General features: G+C 35.6%; 1 protein-coding gene across 1 annotated transcript; it reads left to right on the plus strand.

The window, feature by feature from the left end:
• The first annotated feature begins 425 nt into the window (after positions 1-425).
• Positions 426-17,545, plus strand: LOC140147518 (ATP-binding cassette sub-family C member 9-like). Its single transcript, XM_072169299.1, has 28 exons — positions 426-584; positions 956-1,111; positions 1,239-1,373; positions 1,570-1,732; positions 2,258-2,298; positions 2,640-2,855; positions 3,104-3,295; positions 6,210-6,288; positions 9,594-9,699; positions 9,954-10,052; positions 10,234-10,399; positions 10,531-10,668; positions 10,777-10,999; positions 11,229-11,428; positions 11,648-11,808; positions 12,134-12,203; positions 13,139-13,296; positions 13,531-13,623; positions 14,060-14,162; positions 14,594-14,707; positions 14,958-15,069; positions 15,524-15,654; positions 16,017-16,095; positions 16,240-16,348; positions 16,498-16,601; positions 16,755-16,888; positions 17,161-17,223; positions 17,393-17,545. Exons 1-28 carry the CDS (start codon positions 429-431, stop codon positions 17,528-17,530), a joined length of 3,639 nt encoding a protein of 1,212 aa, XP_072025400.1. The 5' UTR covers positions 426-428; the 3' UTR covers positions 17,531-17,545.
• The last annotated feature ends 190 nt before the right edge of the window (positions 17,546-17,735 follow it).

The raw sequence follows: 17,735 nt of genomic DNA on the forward strand, positions 1-17,735 counted from the left end.
CTCAAAATCTCCTAATTTCAAGTTAGATCGTTTTACCAAATCAGGGCCGAAGAGTATAGCGGGTTCTCAATAGGATACCGTTATGAGGACAAATAAATAGAGTAACAGTCAGAATGTACAAAAAGTATTATCATGAACTTAAATACTCCTGTTTAGACATCCTTATTTTTAACATATTGATGGGCAAGGCAATTATTGCACAACCACGTCTTGTAGAGAAATTTTAATTGCTATTAATTAATTCATTGCTACTAATTAATTAGTTTATTAGGGCGTTATTAATTAATTAATTGCTATTAATTAATTAATTGCTATTAATTAATTAATTGCTATTAATTAATTAATTGCTATTAATTAATTAATTAATTGCTATTAATTAATTTTAACTTAAAAGTTCTGACTTGAAGATGTTGTTTGATACTTAGCCAATGGAGCCACACCTGTTGACTGTAGAGGAATTCTTATCCAATGGTTTTGTGCTTGTCGGTCTCCTATTTGTCTCTGTTATCCTACGATCAGCATTTAATCAAAGGCATATGCATTGGATGGCTGTTGATTCAGTACATGTCCGTTCTGCACTGCAGGTAAGTCAATGGTAATTGAGTGGTCATTTCATTGCTGAGTTTGTTGATTTCTATCCAAAACAAAACAAAAAATATACTCCAAGAACTTAAGGAAATTCAGTGTCATCCTATACAATCAAATCTGACCATACAACAACATGTATCGCTTTGAAAAAGGAAATCAACCAAGCAACCAAAACAAACCAAACAAACAAAAGAAATACAACAAATAACAACTGCAACACCCGTTACCTTCTTCCGAATGACAAGTGCCTACAAACATGAAAGCTGAAATGTATGGTTTGATTACTAGTAACATTAGAGATTGTTTTTATTTTCTTAATGTAATGTACCTTTCCTGCATAATAACATCAATTCTGTTACTTTGCTAGACGACAGTTTACGAAAAATCATTACGCCTGTCAACATACGCTATTAGTGGCGGTGAAATGACAATGGGACGTATTACCAATCACATGTCTACAGATGCCACGGCCATGTTATTCCTATTCCAATGGTTACATCACCTGTGGGCAATACCCATTCAAGTAAGTTATGACAGAAATGTATTAAAAAATAACTATAGTGGGTGCATTTGAACAATCTAACAGCTCTTTACATCTTTACTTGACAATCAAGTCACGTGTTTATACTTGTTTTCTTTCTCACCCATAGGTAGTCGTCACGCTGATTCTTCTCTATTTTGAACTTGGCGCTTCTGCATTGATAGGAGCGTCTGTGTTTTTAATTGTATTTCCTTTACAAATGTCCATAGCTGGTGCTGTGTCTAAGATACAAAAGGACATATTGGTAAGTCTGACCTAGTGAAAATGTATTATATTGGAATATTTTAATTGCCCATTATCATTCTTTTTTTTCTAAGAACAACTTCAGTTGAGGATTATTATGCTCTACATGTATATGTAAAAAAAAATCAGTTTACATCTGACTACCTATTCACAAAAATGATGACATAATATGCGATGTAACAACTTGTTTTTCATAGGAATTTGCAGATGACCGATTAAAGCATTCCAACGAACTGTTGCAAGGAATGAAACTGTTGAAGCTGTATGGTTGGGAGGCCATCTTTGGTGATAAGATTGAGGAGATGCGTAAGAATGAGATGAAACAAGTATTAAAGAACAACACGTGCTACAGTATCTCAAGTAAGTCAAATTATATATTTGGATCACAGTGAGTCTTTCGAAGATAAGTAAAATAAACTCGGGTCCAAGAGCTGGTTTTGTAATGCACCAGCGCAGGGTTGAATGCGTGGCCGGTAAAATGTCACAGTCAACTATTAACGTAAACATGAGTGCGTTTGATTACCAGGTTCTGGATTGGGATTGGTTAGTGTTTTTTGAAAGTACATTCTTAAAAAGGTATACAATGACGTGTATATTCATACATAGCGGTATAAAGGTATATAGAAAGCAAAATTAAACTTCTACTCTACTTATATTTGGTACACTCACCGGAGCGCTTTCACTGGGTCAACCGGCGTCTTCAACGGATACTATTGCTCTGAAGTATAATATATACGTTTATACGTATATTTATACCTTTTGAAAGACTTAAAAGTATTTCTACAAAACGTAAAATATACGTTTTAATGTGCGTTTAATGCATGTTATGTATAGAGATTGTGTCTCACTGATCGCTTATATTTCTATTGCATGCATAATTTACAGATTTCTTGACGCTAGCTGGTCCCATATTAGTTACACTTATAGTAAGTACATTTTGCTAATGTCTTGCAACTCCAATGTGTAATAACTCACACACAGCTCTCAGAATTTAAAGTACGTTTATGGGATTTTCTATTATTTTGTAAATTGTAAAATAATATGAACACTCCTATTGTAGCCGACTGTAAATTTCACACAGGGATTATCATGTTCGTCTATACACAAGTTTTCGATACCCCCAACTATTCGACGTGAAATATTCGTTATTCAATCTATTCTAATGAATTTTTATCTTCCAACGAATGTTTGTATCAACGTGATACTTCCACGGATCTGCACTTAATATGTCCTAACTTCATTAGAACCACTCTTGTGTTTTGTATAGGCATATGCAACTTACGAGCTATTGAATGGCAAACCTCTGACACCTGAGGTCACATTTTCTTCGCTGGCTTTCTTCAATCTGCTATATGCACCCATATACAATCTTCCGATGGCACTGGCGTTTCTGGCTAATGCCGTTGTCAGCACCAGACGTCTTCAGGCCTTTCTGATGGCACCAGAGATAGATGATGACACTAGTGGAAATGGCAATGAACAGGTACAAGCTGCACTGCAATATCAACGTTTTACAAAATAACAGTAAAGACAAATTCAACAAAGTATTAAGAACTGTCACCAATTCCCCATGCTTACACAATACGTGTATTTAATATCATGATTATTTGAAGGTGAGTATAATAGTATTTGTTCTGATACGTGTGTAATTCATTCTGCTACTATCATTGTAATTAAATATACCTATCGTAGCTAAACTTCGTTTGTCACCGTTTACCACTCTATGAACAGTTACAAGGAGAGTTAGAGTGTTTCTTTTCTGCTGAAGTCACAATGGAAGCTGTGTCTTATGATGACAACACGCCACTTTTGTATGACAAACCACCAAAAATGGCGCCTGGATATGGGGCTGTTGACCAATCCGAAAATAAAGTGGTACAAGGAATTGAAACACCAAAGACACCATTGGGTGTGGCCGTTATGGTAAGCCTGTACGCATCTGTTTGATCTAGCAAGAAAACCTCATTTCAACCCATCTCAATCTCAGTCAGTGTTGCCGATGCCTTACAAGCAATGAAAGATGTGGCCATTCAACAATCGACCTCCTAGTCCGCGCCATTGTCCACCACGGTTGTTTGATGTGATCATTTATTAATTTGTCGAACAAAACATTATGTAGTGTTCAATTCTAGACCTGAACAATACCAACAACTATTACACTGATATACACATATATTTTCAGCTATTTTAACATAGATTTTCATTTCTATATCAAATTATTAATCCTGATCTGCTTTATTGTGGTAATCTTCATTGTATAAACTGTAAATTTGTGTGCAAACTGAGGGCGCTATTTACATATTATTCTCTATTTAAATTGGTCAAAAATACAAGCTATTCCTTACATTTCATGATGAGAAGTTTTTCGGATGTTCTAATACCATTATGCAAGTGTCTACCCCTTGTAAAGATGCAAACAAGATTTAAGATAAAAAGCGCCATCAGTGTTCACCTTTACTTCAAAATGACTACAGTTTTACATGCTATCAAACAACCGTGCCATGGGTTAAAATGAACTTTTCATTGATAAACCATCATGCACCTGATATGTATGTTGCTCCATCAATTCGTAAAGAAAACGTATTTTCAAACAATATCCAAAACAGGTCTCGGAAGTTAAATAGCCATATACGAGGGTCATTCAAAAAGTTCTACCTGTTGGGTCATAACTTTTGTATTGTTAAAGGTAGCTACTTGAAAATTTGCATATATGTGACGTGTCATGTCAAAAGGAGACACTTTTGGGCAGGATCGTAAATGGAGAAATAGCCAAAAATCTGCCCAGGGTGATTTTTTCACAATTTGGGTTTGTTGCAAATTTGTGATGTTATTAATGTTTAAAATATTGTATGATAGTTTCAGACCGGAATATAACTGGCATCTTGTATTTTTGAGACACTTTTCAAGGTAAATCCTACTCTCAACATTGTCAATAATATTTTTAAAGGCCGATATCTCAATTTCCAATTTTATCATACCACAACTTACCAACTCAATATATTTGCTTAGGAATGTCCGATTTCATTGGGGAAAACGGCATTGTGGAGCAAAATATCTCTATATTTAAGATATGTAAAAACCTCAAAATTGATAACCTGCCCAAAAGTGTCTCCTTTTGACATGACACGTCACTTATATAGTTCATAATGTCTCCTACAGGTGGCGAAAAATCAGCTTTAACAATATGCTGATTATCATTACCTGAAATGTTACAAGATATCCCTCCAACAATTGGAATTCTGGGTAATTTTTGTCCATCAAACTTTTACCTTTTCAGTCACAGATGATGTGTTGGACTGTAAGGTCTATATTCATTCAAAATTTATATTGTTACTAATATGATTTTTTGGGTATAAAGAGGGAAGTTCGTACATTTGGCTGCACGAATGTTTTCAAGTGCAATATCCAAAGATGCGTCACCGTTTCCGGTGTACCATATCTTACTCTGGTTTTCAGGTCACCAACAAAAATCTGAAAATGGTCTTGACATGATTTTATCATCACCTGTAGGTGACATTACGAACTATATGTGTGTAAATTTTCAAGTAGCTACCTTTAACAAAACAAAAGTGACCCAACAGGTAGAACTTTTTGAATGACCCTCGTTTGGTGAAGCAGTGGGAAACGATCTTATGTTACAGGCCCTATACTGAACTAGCACCATTTGGCGTCTTAACCGCGGTGTTGGCAATATTGTACCTTGTGCCTTATTGTATAGCTTTTATTCGTGGATCGATAAAGACCCCAGTTGTAAAATAACTAGCACCCAATGTTCATAGAAGTCACACGTTCAATACGTGAATGGTATTGTTGATAGACATATGGACAGAAAGACGAATATATATTGAATACGGCTTCACCAGGATTTGACAGATGAAATGATAGAATAAATAATCACCTCTGCATTAAATTCTGCCTCGAAACTGTCGCCATGATTGTAAGACTTGCACGTGACTAATATTATTTGATAAAAGTGACTATCTCAGGAATGTATTAAGCAACAAATTAGTGCTGTATTTTTCTGGAATGGGGAGTAGTACAACACGCACCCCATATATCCTCGACTAAGTATGAGGCAAACTTGTGATCAATGTGCGTTTTCCACTTCCTGGAACACCTCCTAAAATCACGAAAATGGCACTTACCATGCTTACCAAGTTCGCAGGAGTGATACAGCATGTTCTGATTATAATGTCATTTTGTTTACGTTTTAAGCGGACCCCTCCCCCCCCACACACACACACCCACACCCCTCTGATTGGATGAAGGGAACACTTGAGGTTTCGACAAAAAACAATCACAGAGGCCTGTTTTCCAGCTAGAAGCTCACACAGTTCTTACGATGCTATGCACTCAACCGTGTAGTGTAATTAAAGACTGTGTAGAGACAATTCACTGCTTGCTTGGAAGCTCTTGGACGAAAATGTGTGCTCAGGTGTATCGAGGTGTAAACTGTGCATAGATGAATCGTTTTTGTGTACAAACCTTTCCATATGTCTCTTGAAGAAAGTGTGTGAAAAGCAGAAGCAGCCCCGGTCCCGTTCCACACTATTCCACTTACTTTGGAAATAATCACCTGTGTAAGGATCTTGTACGCATTCTCACAGAATTCTTTTGCTGGGTTCCAATTATTCGCTCGTGAATGTGGTCCAGGAAGCTGTTCCATGTCAGTGCATTTTGCTGTTGTGTCAGTTGGACAATTGCTTGATTACTGACACGTGTTTAGAGTAGAGTATCGAAGTAATCCTGTGTGTAATTCTGATTCATTTTTATGGAATTTGTCATTTCTGTCAAACATTATGTTCCCAAACGATTGATTTCTTTTGTTCATTACTAGATCAAAGATGGCGTCTTTACGTGGAATGCAGAAAGTGAAACAGCAACTTTATCTGACATCAATGTGATCATTCCTGAAGGTCAGAATTAATCAATATCTAGCAAATCAGGATACATGTGCTACCTGATAGATTTACGACACCATTTGGTCATTTTGACCACATTAAAGACAGGAAATGGCCCTACAGACTTTTCGATGTAGCATATCTACGTTATTTTATCTATTCCCATTCTATTTCCAGTACCGTTTAATTTCTAATGAATGTTTAAAGACGCAAATCGATAATATGTTGCGTAAAATATATTCTACGCAACATATTATCGATTTTACGTCATTAAACATTCGTTAGAACGTAAACATTACTGAAATAATAATAATAATAATAGCATGAAAGTTCATCTGTGTTGGTAGACTTCATAATTGTAAATTTAAACTTATGATCTCAACACAAAATTAAGACGTACCTCAAATTTTCGGTCACAACTTTGACCTTCATCTGGAGACCTTGTCACTCGCCCGAACTGTAATAAGATTGACTCTAACCTTTCTAAAGAGGAGAGGGAAGCTTTGCAACAGCTTCAGAAAGATCAGTCAATCCAAATCTTACCAGCCGATAAGGGAAGATTAGTGGTCATCTTGAATAGTGAGGAATACAATCGCAAGTGTGAGAAACTTCTTAGTGACACTAATACCTACAAGAACTTAGGCAAAAAGGACCCAACCAGTAAGTACAAGAAACAATTAACATCTGTGCTTCTTGAAATCGAGAAAGAGGGTGGTATCAACAGAGTTGAGTACAGACAGTTGTACCCCACCACCGAAACTCCACCTAAATTTTACGGGTTGCCTAAAATTCATAAGAAAGATACTCCACTGAGACCCATTGTGAGTAGCGTCGGGTCAATCACATACAGTAGTGCTAAATTGGTTGCTGACATTTTAGCCCCTCTTGTTGGTAAGACAGAACACCACGTTGCCAATTCTCAGATTTTCGCAGAGCGAATTAAGAACGAAACTGTAGAGGAGGACGAAGAATTAAGATCTTATGATGTCACTGCTCTTTTTACCTCTGTACCCGTTGACAAAGCATTAAGAATTATTCAAGCTCGTCTGGAACAGGATAACACACTTAGTGATCGGACCCGCCTGTCTGCGGCACATGTGACAAAACTTCTCGAAGTGTGTTTGAATTGTACTTTGTGTATAATGGAAATTACTATCAGCAAATCCATGGCGCGGCTATGGGGTCACCCGTATCCCCGATCGTCTGTAACTTATATATGGAACAATTAGAACAGGAAGCGATAAGATCAGCCCCCCACCCCCCTTTGTGGTGGTTCCGTTATGTCGACGATACCCATACAAAGTTAAAGAAACAATACGCGGAGGAGTTTACGAATCACTTGAACTCAATCGATCCGGACATCAAGTTCACGACAGAAGGCGAGGAAAATAGGTCACTCGCATTCCTCGACACTCATACAGTCATCCAAGAGGACGGTACGCTTAAAATCAAAATCTATAGGAAACCGACCCACACGGATCAATACTTGAACTTTGATTCAAATCATCCTGTCCAGCATAAACTGGGTGTAATCCAGACTCTTCACCACAGAGCGGACAGTATCATATCTGAGCAAGAGGACATAGCGGAGGAGAAATCGCACATTAACAGTGCATTAAAGAAGTGCGGTTATCCGAACTGGTCCTTTGACAAAGCTAAGAAAGCGAAAGAAGGAAATCTAAGAACAGAAACCCGAAAAATGCAAACGTTGAGACAAAAGGACAAGTAGTTTTGCCCTACGTTAAAGGAACTTCCGAAGCCCTACGAAGAATCTTCGGCACCTACGGCATCAGAGTTTGTTTTAAACCCACTCAAACTCTGAGGCAGCTACTTGTCTCACCTAAAGACAAAACTGAGAAGAAAGACATTATACCGGACCAATTTATTACATCCCCTGTCAGGGGAAAACCCTGCGGGGCCAGTGTTCAGAATCTTACATTGGTGAGACTGAAAGATCTTTGAAACCCAGATTCTCAGAACACCGTCGTCCGAGTACTACCTCGTCGGACGTCTCCCAGCACGTCCACATTGAGTCCCCGGCCACCAAGTTGATTTGGATGAGGTCAAAATCCTCGACCGGGACGCTAGATACTTTGAAAGGGGTGTGAAGGAGTCAATTTACATCAGAGTCAACCAACCATCTCTCAACCGCGACGGGGGTCGATACAAGTTACCCAGAGTGTACGACCGGGTTTTGGGGTCAAGTGTCCAAAAGGTCACTGATCCCAAACTTGGGTTGCCAGTCTCCAGATGAAGGTCAAAATTGTGACCGAAAATTTGAGGTACGTCTTAATTTTGTGTTGAGATCATAAGTTTAAATTTACAATTATAAAAATAATAATAATAATAATAATCTTTCTTTATTGAGGGTAATTCCACTTCAGTGTCAAGCACTGCTTTCCAAGCAGGCCCTCATACAATTATAAAATACTGTAATACATATTGATACATAGTAAATTTACTTCTTACACATGGTAAATCAATAACATAATAAATAGTATTGAACTCATATGGCAAAGATTATACAAAATACAAGCTAAAGCTAAAATGTCCTTATAAAAGTACAATTTATAAGGAATAGAAATCCCAAATTATTTAGCAGAAGTATTGTTCGCGCTTTAAATTGATACAAAGACATATTATTTAATTCTTTGCGGATTTGAGGTGCAATTTCATTCCAAGTATTAACAGCTCTGGCATGGAGTGTACGCTTGCCTGAATTTGAATTACATTTTGGTACAACAAGAGTATTTGATGAATGATTCCTGGTAATATGCATATGACTATCATGAACAAATTCAAATTTAGATGATAGATAAGATGGACCCAGGTTTCTTAAACACTTAAAAACTAAAATAAGAAGTTGATTATTCCATCTATCATTTAGTTTTATCCACTGTAGTGCACTCATTAAGTTACTTATTGGTGTTCTAATATCAGCAGATAAAATTGTCCTGGCTAGCTGATTTTGTAACACTTGCAGCCTTGCTTGAGATTCACAAGAAAAATTACTCCATACAGAACTACCATAATTAAATTGAGGCATAACAAGTGCATTTGATAACATAACAATGGTTTGACGAGGCAGGAAGTATTTAACACGCCTAATGACACCAATTTTTTTAGAAACATTTTTACATAGAATGGGAATAGATTAGATAACGTAGATATGTTACATCAAATATTCTACGTCAAATACTCGGAATCTGTAGCGGCCTTTAAGATATTTTGGGCACATAAACTTAACATCTCGAATCGTCTCGAATAATCATTTAGTCACTGGACTCTGTTATAGAAAGTTTGATTACTTCCCGTCACAGGTAAACTGACAATGATCACTGGTAATGTTGGAAGCGGTAAATCTTCTTTAGTTGCAGCTATTTTAGGCGAGATGACAACATTGCGAGGATCTGTCCAAGTCATTCAGTAAGTTGTATGAATATGGTGGCTAACTTTTACATTTCTGGTCCTACCGGTATTATTTCTCATCTCATGTTATAGATATTAGCATTTTGTCCTACTGGCAGAATACAATGCTTGCATGCAACATTCCAACTCTATTAACGTTAACAGGAACACTTTGTGAAAATCATTTTTCTTGATTAGGATGATCCTTTATAACCTCATGATGTACCGTACCGCAGTGTTTAATTGCAATCGTCACATTCTTCTATTTGCAGAAATCGACTTTGTTTTGCTTACGCCGCTCAAAAGGCGTGGTTGATTAATGCAACTGTACGTGAAAATATTTTATTTGGACAATCTTTTAACCCCCAAAGGTAAGATTGCTTCACTTGAAGCTCCTGGTATATTGCAGAAACGTGTAGTTTTAGAACAAAGCTCTTGGGCAGAGTGACAGAGACGGAGATTTACAGCTAAAATGATAATTGACAAACTACAATAAAAATACCTATAATCTACCATTTCAGTTTACAACTTAATTTCCTTGTTTCTATGCAGGTACAGGAGTGTTTTAGAGGCTTGCGCTTTACTACCAGATATTGATATCTTACCAGCTGGGGATAAAACAGAAATAGGTGAAAAAGGGATAAACTTGAGTGGTGGACAGAAACAACGAATTAGTGTGGCCAGATCACTCTACTCACATATTGGTCTTGTCCTTTTGGTAATGTGATATTCGTAGTATTGTTCTTTTAGGCTTCACCAATTAGATTAAGTTCGTTACCAGTTTAACTTTCCTCGGCACATTTCAACACTTTTTAAATATCACGAAGCATTCATTCTTTTTTTTATCAGGACGATCCTTTATCAGCTCTTGATGTCCATGTTGGAAGTCATCTTTTTGAACATGGAATTCTTGGCATGTTGATCAAAGAAAAGAGAACTGTTATACTTGTCACACATCAATTGCAGTACTTGAGGTATGCAGCGAAGGTAAGTCATTCTTTATATAAGTCGAGATAATTCCATTTCACCACACTACAAGTTCTAAACTTATGAATTTAGGCCTGATTTCAACAATGTTATTCTCCCCGATTCCAGGTTATTGTGATGAAAGATGGAAGAATATCCCAGCAAGGAAGTTTTCAAGAGGTAACGGGTCAAGACCCAGAGCTACACAACCAATGGATGGACGCTGTGTCTGACAGTGATACGGAATCATTGGAATACAAGATGGACGCATCCCTACAACAAGAAAGACAACAACTAGAAAGTCTTGTCAAGTCAATGTCTATGTCAAATGACTTTGTTACATCTCACGGTGGTAACGTTTTATATTGCATTTATATATGTAATTTAAGTATTCTTTCTTGCGGGCTTTCTTGTAGTCAAAATCTCGATTTTATCAAAACAAAAAATACAGATAAGAAATAGTCTAATTTATTAAATGATTTCTTTGTAAATTACATATTCTTTAAAAGCAAATAAACTGATAAACGAAGATAAATACAATCATTATTAAAGAAAAACTGACTATGTTCCTATTTTTGTAGATTCCGAAGTTGGCAAGCTAATTAGTGCTGAGGAGATGGAGAGTGGTTCTATCTCTGCACGTGTATACCTATATTACATGAATGCCATGGGATGGCCACTGGTCGTATTGGTAGCTCTCAGTTATCTTACGCAGAGTGGACTTACGTTAGCGACTAATTTCTGGCTTTCTGATTGGTCTAATGCTGGTCTCATAACCAATGTAAGTTAACATAAGTACTTATCCAATGTCCCATTCTAAATATTGGGCTTTTCAAATAAATAACCAAATATCGCATTTTAATACCAGATTATACAAATAAGCTGAAATTGTATTCTAAAAGCGACGCGTTGTCCACCATTATGACCGTAGAAAATACACGCTTCAAATGAATAACACATTGATATTTCCAATTAATGTTCGAAATCTTTCCTTTTTAAGGGTACCACTGAGACGGAATATATAGTGGGATATGCAGCATTATCCTTCACCAGTATTGCAGCGACGTTGGTTTTCTGTGTTTGTTTGTTACAGGCTTTATTTCAAGCAGCTAACAAACTTCACCATGAAATGTTGTGGAATGTTATTGCTGCTCCTATGAGGTTTGTATTGTTAGATACGATAAATATTAAAAATCAATTACTTCAAGTTCTTATATTGCACAAAGTTCAATGTTTATGTTGATTTTAGAGATTTCAAAGGAAAGAAGTGACCAGGGGAAGTACAAACAATGTACAAATGAGAGACGTATTGAACCTTTTTGATTTCGAGCAAATTTGGAATCACATCCCACATTACTTGTAACGACTTTTATGTAAATAGCAATGGCATTAAAAGAGGTGCACAGTGTGTTCGGCTTATTGGAAATAACACATAGGCCTAATAACGTATCATTAATTTATGTACTTCATTTTTTCTCCCATGCAGGTTTTTCGACACAACACCGATTGGCAGAATACTCAATAGGCTATCGAACGACACCCGTGTTATAGACATTGTAATAAATCTTCATTATTAAAGATTAAATAAAATTAACACAATTAGGCAATCTTTTTAAGGGCTGGGGTATGAACGTTTGGACAGTATTTATTGTGGGGCATTAAAGCACATCAGACATATCGAATTGCATTCTGAATACGAAGAATGTCATTCTGATATCAAATAATTTTGATTTTTTGAAATTCGCAATTTGATACACATTTTATGGCAAATCATTAAAATTGATATTTTTGATATTTAACAGTACTTGAAGTAAACTTTATAAATCTGATGATTTATACTTAAAGTGTATGTAGGTGGGATGAAAAGCCGACGATCAATTGAAAATTTTGACCTTTCGTATTGAAGATATGGATTTTTTTCCCAAAACACCCAAAAATTTAGGTCTTTTGGGAAAAAAAATCCATATCTTCAATATGAAAGGTCAAAATTTTCAATTGACCGTCGGCTTTTCCTCCCTGCTACATACACTTTAAGAATATGTCATTAGATTTATATAATTTACTTCGAGGACTGTTATATATCAAAAATTTGAAAAATATCAAATTTTTATAATTTGTCATAAAATTTGTATTATATTGTGATTTAAAAAATGAAAATTATTTGATATCAGAAAGACATGCTTCGTATTCAGAATGCAATTCGATAGGTCTGAGGTGCTCTCATGTCCCACAAAAATACTGTCGAAACGCAATAAACGCTCATTTTAGATCCCTTAAGCAACCAAGATTATATATCTTAACTATACGTATACCGACGTTCTTGTTGAGGCTATATTAAGGATTTTTAAAGGATATATTTAAATTCCATAATAATAAAAATTTCTTATTTTCTTTTTCTCTTCGGTCCAATCATTTAATTTCTCTTTCTAATCATTTTGATTCTTTAGTTATTGCGTACTTTTCCTTTCCTTCTTTTTTCACTTTAACCCAGAAAATGCTTGAATCAATCGACAATACGCTATACTTTGCTATCGCTGTCCTTGCGTCATTTGTCGCTATCGCCGTTGTGACTCCTATATTCGTGGTATTGGTAACTCCAGCCTTTATTGGATACTACTTTCTTCAAAAATATTATATAGCTACATCAAGGTAAAGCTGATCTGTTTAATTCTCCTCCTTTAACCAACTCTCTCATGCTCTGTTAGTTTGTCTGTCTGTCGTAAACCCGTGTCTGTGGGCGTGTCTGGGTGTCTGTCTGTGTGTCATGTCTCGCACACGAGTATTCAAAACTACAGTTCTGTGTTGCTTATGATGCAGTTTATGGTTATTGTACTTTGTACAAGCATTCTATACATCGTTTTCCTCAATTCTTTCATTTTACAGAGGATTACAACGATTGGAGAGTGTTACAAAATCTCCAGTGTTCGCTCACTTTTCAGAGACACTTGGAGGACTTGTTACAATTAGAGCCTACAAGTAAGGATAATTGAGGACTACTGATATTTCAAGTCGCTTTGTTGTATATTTAAGAAGTATGTATTTAAAGAACACATAGGCTCAGACAAATCATTGTTTAATATCAAAATGAACAACAAACTTCATTCAAGGACACTAGATGTGGAAAGGTTGCACTACTTACATCCTGATATAAAATAAGCATATTACATTCATATATTTTAAAATTCTTAGATTGAACAGTCACGATTTAAAGTAATATTAATATTATGCGCATGGAAGTAGTGTTGATATAGTTACTATATCTTGTACAATGTCTCAGTAATCAATGTTATCAAACTCCGCGGTTTAGTACAAACTTTGTTCAAGGCAATCCCGGTTGTGGAAAGATTATATTGCTTTCAAAATTGATGAACATACAAGTGTCACATAATTTGTAAACGTTATCATTGTACAGAGAGCAGGTCCGGTTTAACCAAGCGATACTGACGAAGGTTGATATCAACAACGCAGCATACTTATTCTTACGCACGGCAAATCGATGGCTAGCTTTCAGATTGGTAAGGGTTAGAAAATAACTAGCAATTCACAGTCAAAGTTTTGATTTTTTTGGGTAGATTGGTAGGTTAAAACGTCAGACAATAATTTATTAGGGACATGAAATTTTGGTTTGTATTACAGTAGTGAAATATATCTCAATCCATATAATAGTCATAGAAGCATTTTTATCATTTGATTTTAATACATAAAGGGAATTTCATTTGTAACTTTTCATATGTAATATGATGTGTATAACCCTTTCAACTTATTATATAACTTGAAATATTAAGGTAAAACGGATTTTGCCGAATATTCTTGTTTTGATGATGCAATTCGGCAACTCATATGGAATTGTTATATAAATCTAAATAAAGCAGGAACTTGACATGATGGTTTTTTTAATTATTATTATTTATATTAAAGTAATGATTACGCTCTTGTTTTCAATCAGGATCTAATAGCATCTGGTGTGATCCTTATTGCCGGTATTGCAACAATGATTAGCTCCCTTGAGTTTGGAGTAGAGCCTAGTCTTGTGGGGTTGGCAATTGTCTATGCTTTGATGGTAAGATATTCTAAATAATTGTGTCATTTTCACCATTTCGACAGATATAATCATGATAAGTGTTGAATCATTAACGGAATGTAGTCATCAATCCTCATGTCTCATTTGTATACGTAATCAGTATGTATAGATTTCAAATTACCTTTGTTAATTATGTTGTCATTACATACTGTTCCTATTAATAAAAATAAAAATTGTTAATAATATACTAACTGAAAATGAAGTACGGAGTATATTTTGATTTGTACAGATTTCCAATTATATGAATAACCTTGTTCGATGTGCTACTGAGACTGAGATACAGATGAACGCTGTTGAAAGAGTAGAGTACTACACAAACATCAAGAGAGAACCGTATAGTGGTAAACAGAATAGTAAAGCGGTAAAACAGAAATGAGAATAAAGTGTAACAAATAAAGAGAGCAAAAAGTGGTAAACCCGAGTAGTCAAACTCGGAGTCAAATCTAGGAAAGAACATTATAGTGGCAAAGTCAAATTCACAACACATAAACAACGTAAAGAGGGCAATCCTTCCAAGCACATAGAAGGGGGCATACAGCCAAGGGTAATACACAATTCGATAAGTTACCTAAATTTAAAATTTTATCGTTTAAAGTGTTATCGAGGCGCAGGTTAAAATTTTGGTAATATTTTTGGTATATTATGGCAAAATGTTTTGGAAACATTGCCATAATTTATTTCGCGAAATTTACTTATACCTCAAATTAAAAGCGACCTTTGAGCTTGTTGATTCCTTAAACTTGCCCAATGCACATCTGTCAATATACAATGTTAGGTTGGTTTTGTATATTTAAGGAACGAGAAGCGTTGGCGACAATTGGCCACAGAAAGGGGATATTTCACTAGAAAACATATCGGTACGGTATGCTGAAGATCTTGAACCAGTCCTAAATAATATCAGTCTACATTTCAATCCAGGCGAAAAGGTAATTCGCATCTGTTATAATGTAAATACTTGGTAAATGTAGCGTTTTTTTAATTTTTAAAAAAATAAATATTTTAAGCAAATATTGCGATAAATATTTACCACACTATAATGTAGGTTACTAACATCTGAGACCAACACGGCAACAGGTCTCGGTCAACATACACACTTAATGTGTTCATATTGACTCAATGTTTGATCCAGTTTTATCTTAAAATTTGCCAAGTCAAAACATCATCATTCAGTAGGCCCTATATTTCATTTTTAGAGCTTGCACTTTATAATAATTTTAATGATGTAATAAGAAACATGGAACATTTCACAGTGATCAATTTGGTGGTAATGTTTCCACTCTCGTTTCAGGTTGGAATTTGTGGAAGAACTGGAAGTGGAAAATCGTCGCTTTCGCTGACACTTTTTAGACTTATTGATACTTTTGAAGGTAAGTAGCTGTAAGTAAGCATTGATACAAGGTAGGCAAACACATATTTCTGTAAATGTAAGTTCGAGAGTTTGTGAGTTTTGATGTGAATTGATGTTGGAATTCTCATAGCTACCAGTCACTGAACTTGTTAAATAATTACAGGTCATGTGTTTATTGATGGAATTGATATATCAAGTGTACAGCTAACAACTTTACGCCAACGTCTGGCTGTCATCCCACAAGATCCAGTCTTATTTACTGGAACAATCAGGTAAAATATAAAAGTTCGTTGTCTGCAATTAAGATAGAGGCTCTTACGTGAGCACATAAAAAGTAAATCGTTTTCAAGATTTTATAGGACATATTATTTCAGTCAACCGGCTTCCATGTTAAAATCGTTTTCTATTGTATCTTTGTTAGATGGAACTTGGACCCCAAAGGTCACAAACCTGATGACGAACTGTGGCATTCATTAGAGATAGCACAACTTACCAATATTGTGCACTCTTTGACCAAAGGTTTGGGTAAGTGAATAAAGTAATTTATGAATACTTTATCGAAAGATAAAGTATTTCTAATTTTGTCACAACTGAATTTTACATGATCATTTGAAAAAATTATACTTTGCTTACATTTTCTGAACTTGATTTTAAGCTTGTTTCATATATTCATTTTAGATTCGGACATAACGGAGGGTGGTGAGAATTTCAGTGTTGGTGAGCGACAGTTATTCTGTTTAGCACGAGCATTTCTCAGGAACTCACATGTATTAGTTATGGATGAAGCTACAGCTTCAATCGACACAAATACGGTAAATTTGAAAGGTTACATGTCGATAGGACATTAAAAAAACCCACACCCTAACTTCAAACTAACCTATTAACTAAACTAAACATATCCCTAACTAAACCCTAATACTAACTCTACCCCTAAACTAACATAAAATGCCCTTTCCTCAACTTTGACCCTTCAGATTAATGGGCTGTTCCCAAATGTACTATTTTTTAATACGACTGATTGAACTTGATCACTGGGTTGGTCCTCAATTAACACAGATATCACCGATTTTATTTCCAATTTCAGGAGGAAATTTTGCAGAAAGTTGTGCAAACTGCATTTGAAGATAAGACAGTCTTAACAATAGCGGTAAGTGAACATTTTGACAGCATTCTAACCTGGTCTCATTTGACTATTCAGAAACACTTCAAGCATGAAATGTAATTATATAAAATGTGCCACCCTGCAAAACTGGCAGTCAATAAAAGACTACTACAATTTCAAATGTTTACTCTTTTGATTATTTTTTCCACCATAGCACCGTGTTTCGACAATCCTAAATTGCGACACTATTATTGTTATGAATGAAGGAAGGATTATGGAGTATGGCACCCCAGAAACCTTACTGGCAGATCCAAGCAGTGAATTATCAGCACTTGTTGCAGCGAACAAATGAAGGATGGCAAAAGTAATGAGGATATCCAGAACCTACCCCTGGAGTCTGGAGACAATATGGAGCCCACAGGGTTTACATATAGCTCTGGGTTATGAACAGAACTTAAATGCAGGCAGTGTAACAAGAGAGATCTTTTCTGATGTAACATACCATTGGATTGGCAAAGAAATATGGCCCCAAAGTACACTAAATTCAGAGCATGTGT

The sequence above is a fragment of the Amphiura filiformis genome, chromosome 3 (genome assembly GCF_039555335.1).
Source record: "Amphiura filiformis chromosome 3, Afil_fr2py, whole genome shotgun sequence".
Lineage (NCBI taxonomy): Eukaryota > Metazoa > Echinodermata > Ophiuroidea > Amphilepidida > Amphiuridae > Amphiura > Amphiura filiformis.